Here is a 23,784-nt window from a genome sequence, read left to right as displayed (position 1 = left end):
CAACATATACAGCAGTTATCTCAAAATGGATTAAAGACTTGAACTTTAAACGTGAAGTCATAAAACTCTAGAAGAAAACGTAGATGGTAAACTCCTTGATACTGGTCTTGGCAGTGATTTTTTGGAATCGACACCAAAAGCAGAGGCAACAAAAGCAAAATTAAAGACGTGGGACTTCATCCAACAAAAAAGCTTCTGCGCAGCAAAGGAAGCCATGAAAAAATTTAAAAGGCAACTTACTGAGTGGGAGAAAATATTTGAAAACCATACAGCTGATAAGGCGTTTATATCTGAAATATGTAAAGAATTTATACAAGTCAAAAGCAAAATACCAAACAATCTGATTTAAAAATGTGTAGAGGATCTGAATATACATTTTTCATAAAAAGACATACCAATTTGCCAACAGGTACATGAAAATGTTCTCAATATCACGCATCATCAGGGAAATGCAAATCAAAACACAATAAGACATCACTTCACACCTGTTAGAATGACTGTCATCAAAAAGACAAAAAGTGGCTTCCCTGGTGGCGCAGTGGTTGAGAGTCCGCCTGCCAATGCAGGGGACACGGGTTCATGCCCCGGTCCAGGAAGATCCTACATGCCGCAGAGCGGCTAGGCCTGTGAGCCATGGCTGCTGGGCCTGCACGTCCGGAGCCTGTGCTCTGCAACGTGAGAGGCCACAACAGTGAGAGGCCTGCGTACCACACACACACACACACACACACAAAAGACAAAAAGCAAAAAGTGTTGGAGAGGTTGTGGAGCAAAGGGAACCCTTGTGCACTATTGGTGGGATTATAAATTGGTGCAGCCACTATGGAAAACAGTATGGATGTTCCTTGAAAAGTGAAAATTACAACCTACCAAATGGTCCAGCAATTCCACTTCTGGGTATTTATCTGAAGGAAACAAAAACACTAACTCAGAAAGATATATACACCCCCATGTTCATTGCAGCATTATTTACAGTAGCCAAGACATGCGGGGCTTCCCTGGTGGTGCAGTGCTTAAGAATCCACTGGCCAATGCAGGGGGCATGGATTCAAGCCCTGGTCCAGGAAAGATCCCACATGCTACAGAGCAACTAGGCCAATGTGCCACAAGTACCGAGCCTGTGCTGTAGAGCCCATGAGCCACAACTACTGAGCACACATGCCACAACTGCTGAAGCCTGCGCGCCTAGAGCCCGTGCTCTGCAACAAGACAAGCCACCACAATGAGGAGCCCGCACACTGTGATGAAGACCCAATGCAGCCAAAAATAAATAAAATAAATTAATTTTTTAAGAAAGACATGAAAACAACCTAAGTGTCCATCAATGGATGAATGGAAAAAGAAAATTTGGAATATATATATATATATATATAAAGTTGAATATTATTCACCCATAAACAAGGAAATCCTGCCATTTGCAACAACATGGATGGACCTTGAGCATATTATGCTAAGTGAAATAAGTCAGAGAGAGAAAGGCAGATGCCATGTGATCTAACTTATGTGGAATCTTAAAAAAAAAAACTCATGGATAAAGAGAATAGATTTGTGGTTGCCAGAGGAAGGAGGTGGGGGGTGGGTGTGTGTGAAATGGGTGAAGATGGCTGAAAGGTACAAACTATCAGTTATAAAATAAGTCCTGGGAATATAATGTACAGCGTGATGACTACAGTTAATAATACTTTATTATATATTTGAAAGTTGCTAAGAAATCTTAAAAGTTCTCATCACAAGAAAAAAAATTGTAGCTATATGTAGTTATGGATGTTAACTAGGGAAAAAAACTTGGAAAGTGTTTGAGGTTGCATATACTAATGTATTTATCACATTGGTGTTTATATTATTGAAGAATTGGAAACAAACTAAATACCCAGCAAACAGGGATCTTAACTGATCCATGTGCTCTAATTTCACACTTATGTACCCTATCGATTTTGCTATACTGGGGTACCATCTGAGCTATTTAACATTTTTCTTTAAATTGACTTTTAACTTCATACCTTGCCATAGCTATTACAGTATAGCAGAAAGCATGGATCTGTGCTAGTCATATCCATTTCAGATATACATTTAAATAAATGCATGATTAAAATGAAGATACTTATGTCTGTGTAACATCTAAAATAATTTTATGTACTATCAGTAGTGTTTTTACCGCACACGAGGAAAGCCCTGATTAATGGTACATCCATACAACACAGCCTTTTTTTTTTTAAACACAGTCTTTAGAGTGATGATGTAGTTATATATTTATTGACTTAAAAAATTTTTAATTAGGTGAGAAAACAGTATGCTCTGATGTACAGTACTCTTGTAATTTATATTGTAATATTTCAATAAATAGGTTTATGTACTTGGAATACTTTATACTGAAATATTAATAGTGGTAATGGCTGAGTGATTATGGGAAAAATTTTAAACTTTATATTCTAATTTCTTAAAATGTTAATGAGTATATATCTTTTAGTCATAAATAAAAAATTAAAGGACTATAAATTCTCCTTTTATTTCCTAAAAATACTAATTGTAAAAGCTCTTAAATATTAAAAATATGTTAGTTGGGCATTGTTTTCCTCTTTCTAAAATATCTACTTTTGCTCCCTATATTTATTTTTGGTGTTTGTCTTCACTGTTTACTTTTGCTGTGTTTAAAACAGGCCATTCAGAAAGGCAATACAGAAGTTGCAAGACATGCTGAAAATGCAATCCGCCAGAAGAACCAAACAATTAATTTCTTGAGAATGAGTGCTAGGGTTGATGCTGTGGCAGCCAGAGTTCAAACTGCAGTTACAATGGGCAAGGTAAGCCTTAATATCTGTAAATAATAGGGACTCTTGATTTAAGTTATTGGAGGTATTAAGAATTGTCAGAAATCTAAATCTACTGCAAAGTGTTACAAAGGTACTCGCCTTCCTGGGCAGGAGAAAGATAGTCAAAATGCTTACTGAGGAAACCGATTTTGGCAGTGGCTTTTCAGCTAAGGTCTAATTAGTTGTCTTCCAATGAATAGTCAAAGATAAAAGATAGTCGATGCCTAAACCAGAAATACATAGTGTACTTTTACTGTTAAGGAAACGGTAGATAAATTTTATAAGATGATCTACAAGTAATATAAGAAACTACATAAATTTTGAGGTTGTTTATATTATAGGATTCTCAGTCTTTTCTTTTTTTATACTCCCAATAGGTAACCAAGTCCATGGCAAATGTAGTTAAGTCTATGGATGTTACATTGAGGAGTATGAACCTTGAAAAGGTAAAAAAGATAAATAAATATATTGATGTTCAGATAATATCTTTTCAGAGTAAGTTTTTTTCTTATGACCATATTTCTTTTTGCAGATTTCTGCCCTGATGGACAAATTTGAACAGCAGTTTGAAACACTGGATGTTCAAACGCAACAAATGGAAGACACAATGAGTAGTACTACAACCCTAACAACACCACAAGTAAGAATAGTTTCTCTACTTACACTAACTTTTAAAAATTACCCAACTTCAAAATATAATGGCTTTGTGAACCTAAATCATCTCTAGAATGTGAAGTAAACATGGTGTATCCCCAAAATGCAAGTAGGAAGTTATGCTCTGACCCTGGATTCCTAAGGACATGTTAGAAGATGACATTTCCTATCTTGTTTTGAAGTTCTAAGAATTATTATAGGTCACATGTCTAGAGAGTATGGAACTTGGTTCTGCCCTGCTGCCAGTGGTCCTTATTGATAAAAGCATTGAACTAGGGACTCACTGAGGCCAGTGGGTATTAGGTAATATCCTAACCCCAGTTAAGTCATCTCATTGCAGATAGTCTGCTTCCTGCCTACTCTTTAGGTATGTTATTAGGCACAGATCACAGATGAACAAATAGTAAATTACAAGATCAATTATTTTTCAGAAAACTAGGATGTTTTCTAGGATGTTGTTGCATCTGCAACTTAGAGATGTGCTACAGAGAAAATTAAATTTGAAACTAGTTTGGATGTCATGTGAGCCAGAAATAAAGATTTTGTGAAACTTGAATATTAAAATAGAAGATTTATATCATTACCGATCTTCTTTTTGATCCCAGCACCTATCACATAGTTCATCAAATAAACAAAAAACTTGTTATCACTACATAAGATGATAATATGGATAATTTACAAAACAGGTTAGGAGAAAAATCAATAGCCATCCATCAGAATTTTACTGAAGGTGATGCCTTTCACTAAGAGGTAAATAATAAGAGAACAAGCTTATATTCATGTTTTAGAGTTAAGAAGAAAGTATTCATGTATATGTCTTATAGAGAGCATATATTTAGTCATTACTTTCATACCTCCTCCAGAGCCTTGCTTCCCCAAAGTGTGGTGCAAAAATCAGGAACATCTGTATCATCTGGGAGCTTATTAGGAATGCAGAAATTCAGACCCTATCCACAGATATATTGAATTGGAATCATTTTAATAAGATTTACAGGTGATATTTATGCCCTGATTTTGAGAAGCACTGTCCTAGAGTTTCTGATTCTTATTCAGGTACCTTAGGTGGTTTCCAGGTGATTTTATGGTCAAGATTAGGAAAACACAAGGGGACTGGAAAAATGACTTGAAGTCAGGACACTTGGATTTCTAATCCCTACTCTGCCACTAATTAAGTTTGGGACCTTAAGATATTCACTACCTTGGGCCTCAGTATTCATAGCTGTAAAATGTAGGGTTGGATTTGATGATATCTAAATGCCTTTTAGCTCTGAAAAATCTTGAGATTCATTCACCTAACATTTGCTAAGCACCTTCTCCTGTTTCAGGTATTGTGCTAGGTGCTGGGGATATTCAAGTATATACAAAACATTTTTCATAAAGAGTCAACCAAAATTTACAACAGAAATGGGCATGCTTAGATGCCCAAATTCTCATACCTTGCTAATGAGTAATTAGAATTTAAATTAGCATATTCACTTTGGAAAAGCAATGCGGTAATATCTACAGTCCATTCTTAACATAGCAGCCAGAGCAATCCTGATAAAACAAGTCAGATCATGTCATTCTTCTGCTCAGAACCCTTCAGTGGCTCTGCATGTCTCTCAAAATAAAAGCCTAATTCTTTATGGTGGCCTATAGTGCCCTCTAGGATCTACCTCATCCTGCTTCTCTGACCTTATCTCCTATTATTGCTCATCACTGTACTAAGATATTGGCTTCCTTGTTATTTCTCAAACACACCATGTACATTTCTTCCTCAAAGCCATTCACTTGCAGGTTCCTCTGCCTGAATCTTCTTCATCTGTCTTGCACTCATCCTCATTGCCCACTCCCCCACCTCCTTCAGTTCTTTGTTCAAATGTCATTTTCTCAGTGAGGTCTTTTAAGATCATCCTACTTAGAAGTACACCAGTGGCACATCCACCGAGCGCTGTACTCCCTATCTACCATCCCTGCTTTATTTTTCTTCATTGTACATATCACCTTCTAATAAACCACATAATTTAAAAAGTTTTTATTTGCCCCTCCCTTTCATGTGCACACACTAGAATGTAAGCTTAATGAAGGCAGGGATATTTTTAATTATTTTTGTTTACTGATGTATCCCTAACGCTTAAAATGATATCTGGCATAGGGTAGGTGCTCAGTTAATATTTGTTGAATAAATCAGAGTATATGAAAATGCATGTGACCTATAACCTAGTACTTCTATTTTTAAATTTATACACAAAAGACCTACATGTATATAAACATACTTCTACATAAGAATGTTCATTGCACTATTGTCTATAATCAGGAGAAATTAGGGGAAAATGTCTAAATGTCCAGAAATAAAATGGATAAATACAGTTGAGAGTATTTTATATTACAGTACTATACAGGAGTGAAAGTTAATGAACTAGAGCTCTAGATCTCAATATAATTAGATCTTATAAGGTTGAATTAAAAAAACAAGTTGCGGAATAGTATACTTAGTATAATGCCATTTACGTAAATTTTAAAAACAAATAATGGTATTTTAGATATGAAGTAAAAACAACACAATCTAAATGCACAGAAGTATTTGATCTATTATTTTCTGAACTTTTTTATATTTTGAAGGTGAATGAAAGACAAGAGAGACTAAGGCCCAACAACATTATTAGAGGTTTGTTTAAAATTTGGCACCTTGTGGTAGAGCTGTAACTATGTCTTAGAGCTCCTACCTGTATGTTCAAAATATTTTAAATAAGTTAAAAACAAGTTTTTTTTAATTAATTGGACTCTATTCCCTGAGAACTCCTGTACTGTTGTAAATATCTCAATACTTATATTTTATTCATCTCTAGATACTTTAAAAAGTAATCCTTAATATCAAATTTGCATCAACTAGCAGAAAGGACAGTTATGATTAATCTAAAATTTAAGTCTGTTACATTTTAAATACCAGCAAAGTTGGTTCGCTCCATTAGAGAGCTACATTACTCAGATTCAAATTATATGTGAATATCACTGTGAATATTTTTCACATAACCTCATAGTTTAAGGCTTTATAATTTAACATTATTCATAAATAAATCATTTTATGAGATAATTCAGCTCCCTCTGGTGGTAAAAATTTTTTTTAAAACTTTCTTTTAAAAACTGTAAATCAGTTCCCCCTTTTTAAAGCTAGGTCAGAAACAAAAACTACCCAAAAAGCAAATACCATTCAAATACAAATTCTCATTTTTTTATTCTAGAACCAGGTGGATATGCTGCTTCAAGAAATGGCAGATGAAGCTGGGTAAGAAATTATTGAGATGCTTTTGAAATAATCTTGATTTAATATCTACAAGTCCTACAATTATGTAATGTGGATAAAAATATCACCAATGGTCAGAGTTAGGTTTTTGACTCTAGGATTTAGTGCTTCAAGGATCTTTAGAACATCCAGCTCTTTGTCATGCTCATAAAAATATGACTTTGTTCCAATCATCTTAGTATTTTCTTAAAAATCTCTGGAGATAGATTTGGTTAGTGTGTGATAAGAAATGAAGGAAGGTGACTGAGGGAGGCAGGAGTGTTTAAAAAGTTTCCTCTGTACCGTCTGTGTTCAGCATATATCAAATGTTTAATTGTTTTTAATAGGATCTTCCAAAAGAATTCTACTATGATCAGGCCATTAAGTTTTTTTTTTTTTTAATTTTTTTTTAACATCTTTATTGGGGTATAATTGCTTTACAATGGTGTGTTAGTTTCTGCTTTATAACAAAGCGAATCAGTCATACATAAACATATGTTCCCATATGTCTTCCCTCTTGCGTCTCCCTCCCTCCCACCCTCCCTATCCTACCCCCAAGGCTGTCACAACGCACCGAGCCAATATCCCTGTGCCATGCAGCTGCTTCCCACTAGCTATCTACCTTACTACGTTTGTTAGTGTGTATATGCCCATGACTCTCTCTCGCCCTGTCACAGCTCACCCTTCCCCCTCCCCATAACCTCAAGTCCGTTCTCTAGGAGGTCTGCGTCTTTATTCCAGCTTTACCCCTAGGTTCTTCATGACATCTTTTCTCTTAAATTCCATATATATGTGTTAGCATACGGTATTTGTCTTTTTCTTTCTGACTTACTTCACTCTGTATGACAGACTCTAGGTCTATCCACCTCATTACAAATAGCTCAATTTCGTTTCTTTTTATGGCTGAGTAATATTCCATTGTATATATGTGCCACATCTTCTTTATCCATTCATCCGATGATGGGCATTTAGGTTGTTTCCATCTCCGGGCTATTGTAAATAGAGCTGCAATGAACATTTTGGTACATGAATCTTTTTGAATTATAGATTTCTCAGCATATATGCCCAGTAGTGGGATTGCTGGGTCATATGGTAGTTCTATTTGTAGTTTTTTAAGGAACCTCCATACTGTTCTCCATAGTGGCTGAACCAATTCACATTCCCACCAGCAGTGCAAGAGTGTTCCCTTTTCTCCACACCCTCTCCAGCATTTATTGTTTCTAGATTTTTTGATGATGGCCATTCTGACTGGTGTGAGATGATATCTCATTGTAGTTTTGATTTGCATTTCTCTAATGATTAATGATGTTGAGCATTCTTTCATGTGTTTGTTGGCAGTCTGTATATCTTCTTTGGAGAAATGTCTGTTTAGGTCTCCTGCCCATTTTTGGATTGGGTTGTTTGTTTTCTTGTTATTGAGTTGCATGAGCTGCTTGTAAATTTTGGAGATTAATCCTTTGTCGGTTGCTTCATTTGCAAATATTTTCTCCCATTCTGAGGGTTGTCTTTTGGTCTTGTTTATGGTTTCCTTTGCTGTGCAAAAGCTTTGAAGTTTCATTAGGTCCCATTTGTTTATTTTTGTTTTTATTTCCATTACTCTAGGAGGTGGGTCAGAAAGGATCTTGCTGTGATTTATGTCATAGAGTGTTCTGCCTATGTTTTCCTCTAAGAGTTTCATAGTTTCTGGCCTTACATTTAGGTCTTTAATCCATTTTGAGCTTATTTTTGTGTATGGTGTTAGGGAGTGATCTAATCTCATACTTTTACATGTACCTGTCCAGTTTTCCCAGCACCACTTATTGAAGAGGCTGTCCTTTCTCCACTGTACATTACTGCCACCTTTATCAAAGATAAGGTGTCCATATGTGCATGGGTTTATCTCTGGGCTTTCTATCCTGTTCCATTGATCTATCTTTCTGTTTTTGTGCCAGTACCATACCGTCTTGATAACTGTAGCTTTGTAGTATAGTCTGAAGTCAGGGAGCCTGATTCCTCCAGTTCCTTCTTTCGTTCTCAAGATTGCTTTGGCTATTTGGGGTCTTTTGTGTTTCCATACAAATTGCAAAATTTTTTGTTCTAGTTCTGTGAAAAATGCCAGTGGTAGTTTGATAGGGATTGCATTGAATCTATAGATTGCTTTGGGTAGTAGAGTCATTTTCACAATGTTGATTCTTCCAATCCAAGAACATGGTATATCTCTCCATCTATTTGTATCATCTTTAATTTCTATCATCAGTGTCTTATAATTTTCTGCATACAGGTCTTTTGTCTCCTTAGGTAGGTTTATTCCTAGATATTTTATTCTTTTTGTTGCAGTGGTAAATGGGAGTGTTTTCTTGATTTCACTTTCAGATTTCTCATAATTAGTATATAGGAATGCCAGAGATTTCTGTGCATTAATTTTGTATCCTGCCACTTTACCAAATTCATTGATTAGCTCTAGTAGTTTTCTGGTAGCATCTTTAGGGTTCTCTATGTATAGGATCATGTCATCTGCAAACAGTGACAGCTTTACTTCTTCTTTTCCAATTTGGATTCCTTTTATTTCCTTTTCTTCTCTGATGGCTGTGGCTAAAACTTCCAAAACTATGTTGAATAAGAGTGGTGAGAGTGGGCAACCTTGTCTTGTTCCTGATCTTAGTGGAAATGCTTTCAGTTTTTCACCATTGAGGATGATGTTTGCTGTGGGCTTGTCATATATGGCCTTTATTATGTTGAGGAAAGTTCCCTCTATGCCTACTTTCTGCAGAGTTTTTATCATAAATGGGTGTTGAATTTTGTCAAAAGCTTTCTCTGCATCTAGTGAGATGATCATACGGTTTTTCTCCTTCAATTTGTTAATATGGTTTATCACATTGATAGATTTGCGTATATTGAAGAATCCTTGCATTCCTGGAATAAACCCCACTTGATCATGGTGTATGATCCTTTTAATGTGCTGTTGGATTCCGTTTGCTAGTATTTTGTTGAGGATTTTTGCATCTATGTTCATCAGTGATATTGGCCTGTAGTTTTCTTTCTTTGTGACATCCTTGTCTGGTTTTGGTATCAAGGTGATGGTGGCTTCGTAGAAGGAGTTTGGGAGTGTTCCTCCCTCTGCTATATTTTGGAAGAGTTTGAGAAGGATAGGTGTTAGCTCTTCTCTAAATGTTTGATAGAATTCGCCTGTGAAGCCATCTGGTCCTGGGCTTTTCTTTGTTGGAAGATTTTTAATCACAGTTTCAATTTGAGTGCTTGTGATTGGTGTGTTCATATTTTCTATTTCTTCCTGATTCAGTCTTGGCAGGTTGTGCATTTCTAAGAATTTGTCCATTTCTTCCAGATTGTCCATTTTATTGGCATAGAGTTGCTTGTAGTAATCTCTCATGATCTCTTTTATTTCTGCAGTGTCAGTTGTTACCTCTTCTTTTTGATTTCTAATTCTATTGATTTGAGTCTTCTCCCTTTTTTTCTTGATGAGTCTGGCTAGTGGTTTATCTATTTTGTTTATCTGCTCAAAGAACCAGCTTTTAGTTTTATTGATCTTTGCTATTGTTTCCTTCATTTCTTTTTCATTTATTTCTGATCTGATTTTTATGATTTCTTTCCTTCTGCTAGCTTTGGGGTTTTTTTTGTTCTTCTTTCTCTAATTGCTTGAGGTGCAAGGTTAGGTTGTTTATTCGAGATGTTTCCTGCTTCTTAAGGTGGGCTTGTATTGCTATAAACTTCCCCCTTAGAACTGCTTTTGCTGCATCCCACAGGTTTTGGGTCGTTGTGTCTCCATTGTCATTTGTTTCTAGGTATTTTTTGATTTCCTCTTTGATTTCTTCAGTGATCACTTCATTATTAAGTAGTGTATTGTTTAGCCTCCATGTGTTTGTATTTTTTACAGATCTTTTCCTGTAATTGATATCTAGTCTCATGGCGTTGTGGTCGGAAAAGATACTTGATACAATTTTAATTTTCTTCAATTTACCAAGGCTTGATTTGTGACCTAAGATATGATCTATCCTGGAGAATGTTCCATGAGCACTTGAGAAAAATGTGTATTCTGTTGTTTTTGGGTGGAGTGTCCTATAAATATCAATTAAGTCCATCTTGTTTAATGTATCATTTAAAGCTTGTGTTTCCTTATTTATTTTCATTTTGGATGATCTGTCCATGGGTGAAAGTGGGGTGTTTAAGTCCCCTACTATGAATGTGTTACTGTCGATTTCCCCTTTTATGGCTGTTAGTATTTGCCTTATGTATTGAGGTGCTCCTATGTTGGGTGCATAAATATTTACAATTGTTATATCTTCTTCTTGGATCGATCCCTTGATCATTATGTAGTGTCCTTCTTTGTCTCTTTTAATAGTCCTTATTTTAAAGTCTATTTTATCTGATATGAGAATTGCTACTCCAGCTTTCTTTTGGTTTCCATTTGCATGGAATATCTTTTTCCATCCCCTTACTTTCAGTCTGTATGTGTCTCTAGGTCTGAAGTGGGTCTTTTGTAGACAGCATATATAAGGGTCTTGTTTTTGTATCCATTCAGCCAATCTGTGTCTTTTGATGGGAGCATTTAGTCCATTTACATTTAAGGTAATTATCGATATGTATGTTCCTATTCCCATTTTCTAAATTGTTTTGGGTTCGTTATTATAGGTCTTTTCCTTCTCTTGTGTTTCTTGCCTAGAGAAGATCCTTTAGCATTTGTTGTAAAGCTGGTTTGGTGGTGCTGAACTCTCTCAGCTTTTGCTTGTCTGTAAAGGTTTTAATTTCTCCATCAAATCTGAATGAGATCCTTGCTGGCTAGAGTAGTCTTGGCTGCAGGTTTTTCTCCTTCATCACTTTCAGTATGTCCTGCCACTCCCTTCTGGCTTGTAGGGTTTCTGCTGAGAGATCAGCTGTTTACCTTATGGGGATTCCCTTATGTGTTATTTGTTGTTTTTCCCTTGCTGCTTTTAATATGCTTTCTTTGTATTTAATTTTTGACAGTTTGATTAATATGTGTCTTGGCGTATTTCTCCTTGGATTTATCCTGTATGGGAGACTCTGTGCTTCCTGGACTTGATTAACTATTTCCTATCCCATATTAGGGAAGTTTTCATCTATAATCTCTTCAAATATTTTCTCAGTCCCTTTCTTTTTCTCTTCTTCTTCTGGAACCCCTATAATTCGAATGTTGGTGCGTTTAATGTTGTCCCAGAGGTCTCTGAGACTGTCCTCAGTTCTTTTCATTCTTTTTTCTTTATTCTGCTCTGCAGTAGTTATTTCCACTATTTTATCTTCCAGGTCACTTATCCGTTCTTCTGCCTCAGTTATTCTGCTATTGATCCCATCTAGAGTACTTTTAATTTCATTTATTGTGTTGTTCATCGTTGCTTGTTTCATCTTTAGTTCTTCTAGGTCCTTGGTAACTGATTCTTGCATTTTGTCCATTCTATTGTCCATTCTATCTCCAAGATTTCGGATCAACCTTACTATCATTATTCTGAATTCTTTTTCAGGTAGATTGCCTATTTCCTCTTCATTTGTTAGGTCTGGTGCATTTTTATCTTGCTCCTTTATCTGCTGTGTGTTTTTCTGTCTTCTCATTTTGCTTATCTTACTGTGTTTGGGGTCTCCTTTTTGCAGGCTGCAGGTTCGTAGTTCCTCCTGTTTTTGATGTCTGTCTCCAGTGCCTAAGGTTGGTTCAGTGGGTTGTGTAGGCTTCCTGGTGGAGGAGACTAGTGCCTGTGTTGTGGTGGATGAGGCTGGATCTTGTCTCTCTAGTGGGCAGGTTCACGTCTGGTGGTGTGTTTTGGGGTGTTTGTGGCTTTATTATGATTTTAGGCAGCCTCTCTGCTAATGGGTGGGGTTGTGTTGCTGTTTTGCTAGTTGTTTGGCATAGGTTTTCCAGCACTGTGGCTTGCTGGTCATTGAATGAAGCTGGGTGCTGGTGTTAAGATGGAGGTCTCTGGGAGATTTTCGCCGTTTGATATTATGTGGAGCTGGGAGGTCTCTTGTTGACCAGTGTCCTGAAGTTGGCTCTCCTACCTCAGAGGCAGAGCCCTGCCTCCTGGCTGGAGCACCAAGAGCTTTTCATCCACATGGCTCAGGATAAAAGGGAGAAAAAGTAGAGGGAATTAGTAGAAGTATGAGGAAAGAAAGAAGGAAAGGAGGGTAGGAAGGAAGGAAGAAAGAAAGAAAGAAGCAAAGAAGGAAAGAAGGCAAGAAGGAAAGAAGGGAGGGAGGGAGGGAGGAAGGAAGGAAGGAGGGAAAGAAGGAAAAAAGACAGACAGAAAGAAGATACAGTAAAAATAAAATAAAGTATAATAAAGTTATTGAATTAAAAAATTTTTATTTAGAAAAAAAAAGGGACGGATAGAACCTTAGGACAAATGTTGGAAGCAAAGCTATTCAGACAAAATCTTACACAGAAGCATACACATACACCCTCACTAAAAGAGGTAAAGGGGGAAAAATCCTAAATCTTGCTGTCAGAGACCACCTCCTCAATTTGGGATGATTCGTTGTCTAAAGGAGGGAAGGAAGGAAGGAAAGAAAGAAAGAAAGAAAGAAAGAAAGAAAGAAAGAAAGAAAGAACGAAGGTAAAGTATAATAACGTTATTAAAATTAATTATTAAGAAAAAAAAACATGGACGGATAGAACTCTAGGACAAATGGTGGAAGCAAGACTATACAGACAAGATCTCACACAGAAGCATACACATACACATTCACAAAAAGAGGAAAAGGGAAAAAATCATAGATCTTGCTCCTAAAATCCACTTCCTTAATTTGGGATGATTGGTTGTCTATTCAGGTATTCCACAGATGCAGGGTATATCAAGTTGATTGTGGAGCTTTAATTCGCTGCTTCTGAGGCTGCTGGGAGAGATTTCCCTTTCTCTTCTTTGTTCTCCCAGCTCCCAGGGCTCAGCTTTGGATTTGGCCCTGCCACTGCGTGTAGGTCGCTGGAGGGTGTCTGTTTTTTGCTCAGACAGGATGGGGTTAAAAGAGCCGCTGATTCGGGGGCTCTGGCGCACTCAGGCCGGTGGGGAGGGAGGGGCACGGAGTGCGGGGCGGGCCTGCGGTGGCAAAGGCCGGCGTGACTTTGCACCAGCCTGAGGCGCGCTGTGCGTTCTCCCGGGGAAGTTGTCCCTGGATCCCGGGAACCTGGCAGTGGCGGGCTGCACAGGCTCCGCGGAAGAGGGGTGTGGAGAGTGACCTGTGCTCGCACACAGGCCCCTTGGTGGCGGCAGCAGCAGCCTTAATGTCTCCCGCCCGCCTCTGGGGTCCGCGCTTTCAGCCGCGGCTCGCGCCCGTCTCTGGATTCCATGCTTTCAGCCGCGACTCGCGCCCGTCTCTGGGGTCCGCGCTTTCAGCCGCGGCTCGTGCCCGTCTCTGGGGTTCACGCTTTTAGCCGCGGCTCGCGCCCGTCTCTGGAGTTCCTTTAAGCAGCGTTCTTAAACCCCTCTCCTCACGCCCCAGGAAACAAAGAGGGAAGGAAAGTCTCCTGCCTCTTCGGCAGGTGCAAACTTTTCCCCGGACTCCTTCCCGGCTAGCTGTGGTGCACTAACCCCTTCAGGCTATGTTCAAGCCGCCAACCCCAGTCCTCTCCCTGCGCTCCGTCCAAAATGGAAACCCGAGCCTCAGAGCCTCAGCTCGCAGCCCCGCCCGCCCCGGCGAGTGAGCAGACAAGCCTCTCGGGATGGTGAGTGCCGGTCAGCACAGATCCTCTGTGCGGGAATCTCCCCGCTTTGCCCTCCGCACCCGTTGCTGTGCACTTCTCCGCGGCTTCGAAGCTCCCCCCTCTGCCTCCCGCAGTCTCCGCCCACGAAGGGGCTTCCTAGTGTGTGGAAACTTTTCCTCCTTCACAGCTCCCTCCCACTGGTGCAGGTGCCGTCCCTATTCTTTTGTCTCTGTTTTTTCTTTTTTTCTTTTGCCCTACCCAGGTACTTGGGGAGTTTCTTGCCTTTTGGGAGGTCTGAGGTCTTCTGCTAGCGTTCAGTAGGTGTTCTGTAGGAGTTGTTCCACGTGTAGATGTATTTCTGGTGTATCTGTGGGGAGGAAGGTGATCTCCGCGTCTTACTCTTCCGCCATCTTCCGCCTTTCCCAGGCCATTAAGTCTTAAGCCAAGTTTGAGTCCTGCAAACTGAGCAATATGTGCAAAACATCCAAGGAGTTCAAAAGATGGCAGCATTTTATTGTTGTAGATGGTTATTTGTTGTTTAAAAAAGTAAATAATTAACACCCTTTCTGGCCCAACTATTAGAAATAGGGTATCTGTTAGGCTATTTATTTTAGGCTCTTCATGTTTGAGGGGAATGACTTGACTCTAATATTATCAGTGCTACAGAAGTCATGTTATATCAGTATTCTCTGGTATTTTACTTAGTTCAAGAGAACATTATAGTAAAGAATTAAAAATATTTTTTCAAAGATAAAGATTAAAACTGGGTGATACTAAAGTTTTATGCTTTATCTTCAAAGGTAGAGTAATAGGTTGAAATAAGGTTCTTAAAGACACCTGGAAAATAGAGTTGATTAATATTATTCTAGTGTTGAAACTAATGCTTAATTAGAAAGAACTTAATTAGTTACCAGCTCTTTAGTTCACTGTTGTATCTTTCATTAGTGGGTTAAAACCTAGGTTAATAAATCAGGTTTGCAATATTTGAGAACAGGGCCAGAGGGTAGGTGGTACACTATTTTGCTTTGTTAGTATCTAATATAGCCCATATCCAACAAGGAGTTAGTAAGAAGGATGATTTTTAAGTATTACAGGAGAGACTAAGGCATGTGTAAAAAGACTCCATTTTATTAATATGAGGCTAAAAACTTGTTTCTCTTTGTACCAAAGACGAAATAAGAAGATTGGGCTTGAAAATAGAGCAAGGGAGGTCTTTCAAAACGAATATTGCCGTATCACAGCCTTACTGACTCTCAGTGGAAATCAAGTTCAGTAGACAACTTTTTTATAAGATTTAGAATAGGATTTCTCAAACTTGACACTGTTGACATTTTGGGCTAATAATCCTAGGGGCTGTCCTATGTATGTAGGATGTTTAGTAGTGTCCCTGGCATCTACCCACAAGTAATATCACCCCTCCCCCCAGGTGTGACAGCCAAAAATGCCTCCATACAATGACAAATGTTCCTTGAGTGTAGGGAGCCAAAATCGAGTGATTACTTCTGTCAATAATGGGTGGTGACTGGAGCAGTAGAAATAGGTAGAACCATTGATGTCGAAATACCCATACTTATAGATGTTTAAGTATAGCAAAATTTTAGTATACTATATCTTTACCTTTTAAATAACAATCTGTCTCTAGAATCTCCTAATGATGAAGTTACTGTATTCACTGTAGTGTTTTCAAACTGGAGTTGGCATACACTCGTCTAGAGACAGGCAGAAAGAGTAGTTTGTATCCTCAGGAGTATTTATAATGGAGATTAAAATCGTGGCCTTGGAAGGAGACAAACCTGGATTTGAATCCTATCTGTCACTAGAGTGATCTTGGGCAAGTGTACTTAACTTTTCTAAACTTCAGTTATATGGGTAGATGCAAGTAATGATTTCTAGCAAGGGTAGCTCAGGATCTAAACACTGAACTTGAAGTTAGCTCAAATGTTAGATATGGATATTGATCCTGAGGCTACATATGTCTAACCTGTTTTATCTTTTTTTGGCACATTAATTTTCTTTACAGTAGAAGACATATAGTAATCTCCAGTAAATTCAGTACATTGGATAACCATTGTTTTGGTCTTTCTTTTTGTTCAGATGACCAGATCATTATCCTATATTTTATTCACTTTTCTATCATAAGATTATCATCCACATGGGTTGCCACTAGGACTCAACAAAAACTCTTTAAAATTCCTAAGGTGGATATTCAGAATATGTATTATTATTATTATTTTTTTTTGCTGTACGCGGGCCTCTCACTGTTGTGGCCTCTCCCGTTGCGGAGCACAGGCTCCGGACGCACAGGCTCAGCGGCCATGGCTCATGGGCCCAGCCGCTCTGTGGCATATGGGATCTTCCCAGACCGGGGCACGAACCCGTGTCCCCTGCATCAGCAGGTGGACTCTCAACCACTGCACCACCAGGGAAGCCCAGAATTTGTATTTTTGAATTAATTAATTTATTTATTTTTGGCTGCATTGGGTCTTTGTGCTGTGCACGGGCTTTCTCTAGTTGCGGCGTTGGGGGGGCTACTCTTCATTGTGATGCGAGGGCTTCTCATTGTGGTGGCTTCTCTTGTTGCAGAGCACCGGCTCTGGGTGCGTGGGCTCTAGAGCGCAGGCTCAGTAGTTGTGGCACAGGGGCTTAGTTGCTCCACTGCATGTGGGATATTCCAGGACCAGGGATCGAACCCATGTCCCCTGTACTAGCAGGCGGATTCTTAACCACTGCACCACCAGGAAAGTCCCCAGAATATTTTTAAGTTCTATTTGCATCTATAAAATTGAACCAGTATTATGTTTATTTAAGTTAAGGTAAAATGCTAGGTAGAATATTCAAATTTGCAATAAGCATGTTTTTGTAATTTATAATAACAATTATAAGCTTGTTATAATTAGATAAGGAGAAAAATGCTTATATTAACATTCATTTATGTTAATTATTTTAAAATTGTAGCCTTGATCTCAGTATGGAACTACCACAAGGTCAAACAGGTTGTTTTGGCACAGGTGTTACTTCCATGGAACAGGTAGAAGTTGGATTTTATCTTGATTTGTATGAACTTGATGAATGAATTAAATATATGTGTATTTATATGTATATATAAGCAAATATATTCTCCTTTTATCTATTATAAAGAGTATTTTTCTACTATAATATGACATCATCGTAAATAAGCAAGATGTAATTAGCCTTTAACTCCTTAATGATGGACATTGCATGCATATTTCATTTAACAATTGAATTTGTTCCCCTTCATAGCCTTCTGCTCTATTAAGTTCTCCATTTATTTTGAAATGTTTAAAAAAAGTAAATTCTTAATATTTTTGTGTGAATTTTTGAGACAAGATTTTAAATCTTATTTGAATATGAGCTATTTAAAATATTAGTGATTTATATTTGTCACAGCCCTGTGACTTTTAATTTTTGCTTTCTCCAGGATGAACTATCACAGAGACTTGCTCGTCTACGTGATCAAGTGTAATTTAAAGAACTGGCGCTTTTGTTTACTTCACTGGCTTCTGAAATATTTTCTGTGTATGTATAGATAAGTTTCACTCCAATTACAATAAGAATGCCATACATTACAGAATGCTTAACACTATTTGTATATAATGCTTTCTTTTACCTTGCTGTACTTTCCAGTACTTTAATTCCAGAGAGTTTCCACCTTGACAGATTTTACAGTTTTGTATATTATGTTGAAAAGTGCAAGAGACGGGTTTTTGTAGGTGTCTTAGACTGAGCTAGCATTAACTTGTTGTATATGAAATATCTTCCTCAAAAATTACATTAAAAAATCTAGGACCAAAGTACTACAGAATAAAGTACTTTATACAGAATAAAGTATAGAATAAAAGTTTTGGTTTCTTTTTAACTCAAGGTAGTTTTAAATCTCTGTCTACATTCACATGTGATGCATAAAAATAAAAACAGGGAAAATATGTTTACTTAATATGTTTACATAACCAAAAACACCTCATTTAGCGTCATACAATGGACAGTGCTACTTTTTGTGTTTTATGTTTGTTTTTGCTATTCAAGCAGAAATTCAGTTGACTTTTAATATGTATTCATCAACTTTTAAATTTAGATTACTATGAGAATCTTTACCTAGTAATTTAATGACTATTAATTGAATTCCTTAAATAAAAAATTTTTTCATTGATAAAAAATCTGCAAAATTAAATCAAAGAAATTAAGGTTTGCTCATTAAATATTTTTCTCTTTGGTAAATATCACTGTTAAGACTCACCAAGAAATTCAACATTTCATACTTTTAAATGAAAGTGAAACACATTTTTAATGATTACCCAATTTGCACTCAACCCTTGTTAGGTTGTATTTTAAAAGGAGATTAATTTGCATGGCCTTAACATCATTTACATTTCTCACAGAATTGTTGATTGGTTTTCAAAAATCTTGGCCTGTGTTTTTAAACCAACCAACAAAAAATAACAAAACAAAATTGAACCAACTCAAGTTACAATTATTGTTGATCCTTGAACAACGTAGAGGTTATGGGTTTCAAGCCCCCTTTGCAGTTGAAAATCTGCGTATAACTTTATAGCTGGCCCTCTGTATCTGTGGTTCCACATTCGCAGATTCAACAAAACACAGGTTGTGTAGTACTGTAGTGTTTATTGGAAAAAATCTGTGTATAAGTGGACCCACACAATTCAAACCTGTGTTGTTCAGGGGTCAACTGTACTATAAGTCCTGGTTAAATGTGTTCATTCTTTTATCTTAAACAACTCTCATAACTGGAAGAAATAAAGTGGAAAATAAATAAATTGGAATAAAATGTTTTGCCCAGCTATGCAAATAACTTCCAGCCTAATGGAGGTCAGGAGCATAACATACAGGGTGGGCAGAAAACTCATAAGATTGTAAAGAAGACTAGACTCTTGAAGGCCAGGATTCTTGGGGGAAAGTATTTAATGACCAGCTGTACTACTTGCCATCTCCCCAGGAATATCTATATTTTACCCAACTAAGATGAACAAATTAACATGTGCCTGCACTTCTCTGATGTAGCAGTCTCAAATGTGGAGAAGTGACCAAGTTAGATTTTAGAAAGTGTACTACTAATCTAGGTTAAGTAGGTAAAGTGTTTTTCCTTACTTAATGTATGATTGATCCATGAAAGAATGCCAATATTTCATGAAATTCTATTAAGAGCACCTCTGTTTAGGCATTCTTCGTTCAAAGTGCAATTATTGGAGGCTCTTTTTCTTTTAATTTTTAAATTTAATTTAATTTATTTTTTTATACAGCAGGTTCTTACTAGTTATCCATTTTATACATATTAGTATATATATGTCAATACCAATCTCCCAATTCATCACACTGCCACCCCCACCCCCCCCGCCGCTTTCCCCCCTTGGTGTCCATACATTTGTTCTCTACATCTGTGTCTCTATTTCTACCCTGCAAACCGGTTCATCTGTACCATTTTTCTAGGTTCCACATATATGCATTAATATATGATATTTGTTTTTCTCTTTATGACTTACTTCACTCTGTATGACAGTCTCTAGATCCATCCATGTCTCTACAAATGACCCAATTTTGTTCCTTTTTATGGCTGAGTAATATTCCATTGTATATATGTACCACATCTTCTTTATCCATTCGTCTGTTGATGGGCATTTAGGTTGCTTCCATGACCTGGCTATTGTAAATAGTGCTTCAATGAACATTGGGGTGCATGTGTCTTTTTGAATTATGGTTTCCTCTGGGTATATGCCCAGTAGTGGGATTGCTGGGTCATATGGTAATTATATTTTTAATTTTTTAAGGAACCTCCATACTGTTCTCCATAGTGGCTGTATCAATTTACATTCCCACCAACAGTGGAAGAGGGTTCCCTTTTCTCCACACCCTCTCCAGCATTTGTTGTTTGTAGATTTTCTGAAGATGCCCATTCTAACTGGTGTGAAGTGATACCTCACTGTAGTTTTGATTTGCATTTCTCTAATAATTAGTGATGTTGAGCAGCTTTTCATGTGCTTCTTGGCCATCTGTATGTCTTCTTTGGAGAAATGTCTATTTAGGTCTTCTGCCCAGTTTTGGATTGGGTTGTTTGTTTTTTTAATATTGAGCTGGATGAGCTGTTTATATATTTTGGAGATTAATCCTTTTTCCATCGATTCGTTTTTTGCTAAGTACTCACTATTCATATGTAATGTTTCCTATTGTAAAAGAGAGCATGTATAAATGAAGATTATTTTCACTGGTTAATGAAATGAGAAATTACTTTTTTGCTATGTTTGGGTTAAACCTATTTAACTTTCTTGGTAATTCATAATTTGACTATATGATGTGACTTCAATGTGGTAATATTCCATTTTGTTTATCATTGATGCTTTGTCTTTTCTACTTAAAGGGTAAGTTTATTACATTTGGAACATCCCAGAGAAGCATGGAAGAGATTATTACAGACTAAAATATCTGTGAAATAGAGTTTTCTTATTTTCCATTGGTGGGAAGTAAATAACTGTTAGTAAATAACTGTTCCAAGAGAGTCTTAAATTGGCTCTAGTGTAGACTGTAGAGGAAAAAGCCCCAGATCTGATCTACAGTGATTGATTTTTTTTTCTTTTTTGACTTTAATGCAAATTGTTAAATTGCAAATATGGCTTACTTACATCTAGAAATATAAATGACTCTGATCTAAAGATAACTGCTCATAGTTTTATTTAACAACCAAATCAGATTTGTCTTTTAAAACTATTGTTCTCTGATAGACACAAAGTTTTGCTTTTGGATTCATTTATTATCTTATAATAAATTTTTCTTTCTTACAATTTGTTCTTAGACCAACAGCCCCACAAACTGTGAACTCTTTCTTACCTTGTTAGTACAAGTTATATTTCTACTTTGATAAGTGATTCAATCATTGAAAAGTAACACATCAAACTATACTATCATGAAAAGTAGACATCACAGCACCTTTCATTTACCTTCAGTTTTAGTTCCCTATCAATCTACTTTTCTCCAGATTTTTTTCTCCAGATTTTTTCTAAGTATTTGATTATATCATTTGGTAAAATGTATAAGGTTAAAAGCTCAGAAACATTTTGCTGCACCTTCACCCTTTAGACGATGTGGCTATTATTTAAAGCAATCTTAAAAAGGACCCCTGACAAAAATTATATCCCTGCTCCTATATGCCTCAATGCCAAAACTTTTCCACTTTCTTATGTAAGCATTGTGGGCTGGATTATTTTAACTGCTAATTTATTACCAGTCATTGCTACAAAGAAACAAATAGGAGATAGAACAGGTAAATTATGATGAGAGATGAGTTTGCTTTACAATTTAGAAAGTTATGGGAAAGGACATCTGGATGGACTATCTGAAGAGAGTCTTAAGGGTACTAGTTATCTATAAAGAAAATAAGAAAATGATTGATAGGTTGCCAAAGACAAACCTAGCCTAGTTTTCGGTGGATTTGCTCAAGTTAGTAAATAACTGTTAGTAAATAACTGTTCCAAGAGAGTCTTAAATTGGCTCTAGTGTAGACTGTAGAGGAAAAAACCCCAGATCTGATCTACAGTGATTGATTTGGATTTCTAGCTCTAGCTCTGATACTGACTTCTAACTTAGATAATTCTCTTACCCCCATCTGGGCCTTATATTCCCTTTCTACAAATCTTTTTAGAGTACATTGGTTGCATAAACTGAAGTGAGTTGCTGTAGTACAGTACATTACCTCCATTCTTTTCTGTTTTCTACTATTCACCCAAAAGATTGCTAAATGCAGTATTAAGATGTTATGAGTCTTAGAGTCTTTTGTCTCAGGAGAGCTAGAGAACATCTATTCCACCCCGTAACTCATTTTACAGAAGAGGAGACCAGAGAGGTTCAGATCTACCACATTTGTTGGGCATCTACTATGTGTTAGGAATGGTTCTGGGTACTTTGATATATTGTGGTTTATTTAATCCTCAAAATCCTGTGAGCAGTTGGATGATTGTTATCCCAATTTTTAGAGAACAGGAAAATAGGCTGATAGTTGAAGTAGATGGTGAAGAGTCATACAGCAACTGAGAAACAGAGCTTGGATTTTATTACTGATATGTCTGACTTCAAATTCACTGCTCATGGCACTGTACTATACTGGATTCTAACTGGAATTACAAGAGAAGTCTTGTTATACCTCATCCACATTCTATTCCCAATATATAATTTTCTGATTTTATTGCTGAGACAGTGAAAGCAACTAATCAAATTCTTGACTAGAGGGTAGTTCATCCTGAGACAAATAGGTGTTCTAGGTGAAGATTGGTTCTTTCTTCTCCTATTTCTTTCTTCTCCAGTTTGAGCTATCAGAAAAATATGATTTTATATTTCAGTTTGGAAATCATAGCCGTTTTTCCATAAGTTAACAAATGGAATCAATTTGTTGCAAAGTTAACTAAGTTGTATTCATAATCAAGCTTTTCATCTTCCACACTGGGAAATGCTCCCAAGCAAAAATATATATTGGTCAAAGTCATTTGACTAAAATTACAAGAATAAAATGTATCCAGCCTACTACCTACTGATGATACTGTCTATATTCTTGTCAGTATACTACTTCTCTACTGTACTAGCAGGTACAAAGTTCTTGAAAGTGCCTCACTACAAATAAATGACGGTTGTGCCTGTGGTGCTTAATAATTTATATATTAACCACTAACTCATGAGTTATTTCATCTGCCAGACAGGTAAAAGCCTTCCAGCCTTCAGTTAGAAAAGTCCAAATAGAATGTTAAAGGAAAATTTATGCCTAGTAAAATAACTTATTCTGTTTAATGTTTGTTCTCTAACCTAGGGAAGGAAAAAATGTCTTCATTCAATGTCTTGCTTGGTCATTAAAATAAAATTGGGTCCCATGTTCCAAGTGAAGGTTCATAAAATGATGCTGTGTCCATTTCTTAGAAATCTTACTCAAACTTGATCATGCCAGAGCTTGATATGTTTAGCTTTTGCTTTATCAAAATGACATGAAATCATTGGCAGGAAAAAGATTAAAACTTTTGGAAAACATCGCACAGTGATTTTATGTTACTTCTATAAAGGGATTTGGGTTTGAAGTAACAATTATATGGAATCTTGATAATTTCTTATTTAGATTCAATCAAACAAAGTCTAAGAGCCATTCTGGGGTTAAATGAAAGATGATGGAAGATACTTTTCCAGGTAATGAGAAGAAAAGAAAGATTTCCAATTACCAAAATCTATAGAGATTTCCCAGCTCATTATGCATTTTTGAGGCCCTCCAGGTGGAATTGCCTATTTACAGAAGAAAGAAAATCGAAAGCTAAATTCATTATTCCCATTCATGTTACACCCATTGTAAGCTTCATAAAGAAGAGGCATTACTTAGCTCGGGTGAATATAGCAACACCATTCCACTTGTAAAGGACTTG

At 36.9% G+C, this 23,784-nt stretch overlaps 1 protein-coding gene across 6 annotated transcripts in view; it reads left to right on the top strand.

Annotated features, from left to right (window-relative positions):
- LOC113614213 (charged multivesicular body protein 1b-2-like) overlaps positions 1-23,784 on the top strand; it is a 53,304-nt gene that overhangs the window by 3,757 nt on the left and 25,763 nt on the right. For 3 of the 6 annotated variants that reach the window (XM_027095586.1, XM_027095585.1, XM_027095589.1), the window contains exons 3-6: positions 2,658-2,801; positions 3,188-3,256; positions 3,343-3,450; positions 6,686-6,729. In XM_027095586.1, coding sequence (XP_026951387.1) covers positions 2,658-2,801; positions 3,188-3,256; positions 3,343-3,450; positions 6,686-6,729 — 365 coding nt within the window. Of the gene's footprint in view, positions 1-2,657; positions 2,802-3,187; positions 3,257-3,342; positions 3,451-6,685; positions 6,730-17,320; positions 17,394-17,804; positions 18,422-21,668; positions 22,392-23,784 lie in introns of those variants that run through there. The other 3 variants (XM_027095587.1, XM_027095590.1, XM_027095588.1) reach the window with 3 other exon arrangements.

The sequence above is a fragment of the Aethalodelphis obliquidens genome, unplaced genomic scaffold (assembly GCF_003676395.1).
Source record: "Aethalodelphis obliquidens isolate GAN/ISIS:26980383/991018 unplaced genomic scaffold, ASM367639v1 scaffold92, whole genome shotgun sequence".
Lineage (NCBI taxonomy): Eukaryota > Metazoa > Chordata > Mammalia > Artiodactyla > Delphinidae > Aethalodelphis > Aethalodelphis obliquidens.
The sequence above is the reverse complement of the archived record's forward strand: the minus strand, read 5'-3'. Positions and strand labels throughout refer to the sequence as shown.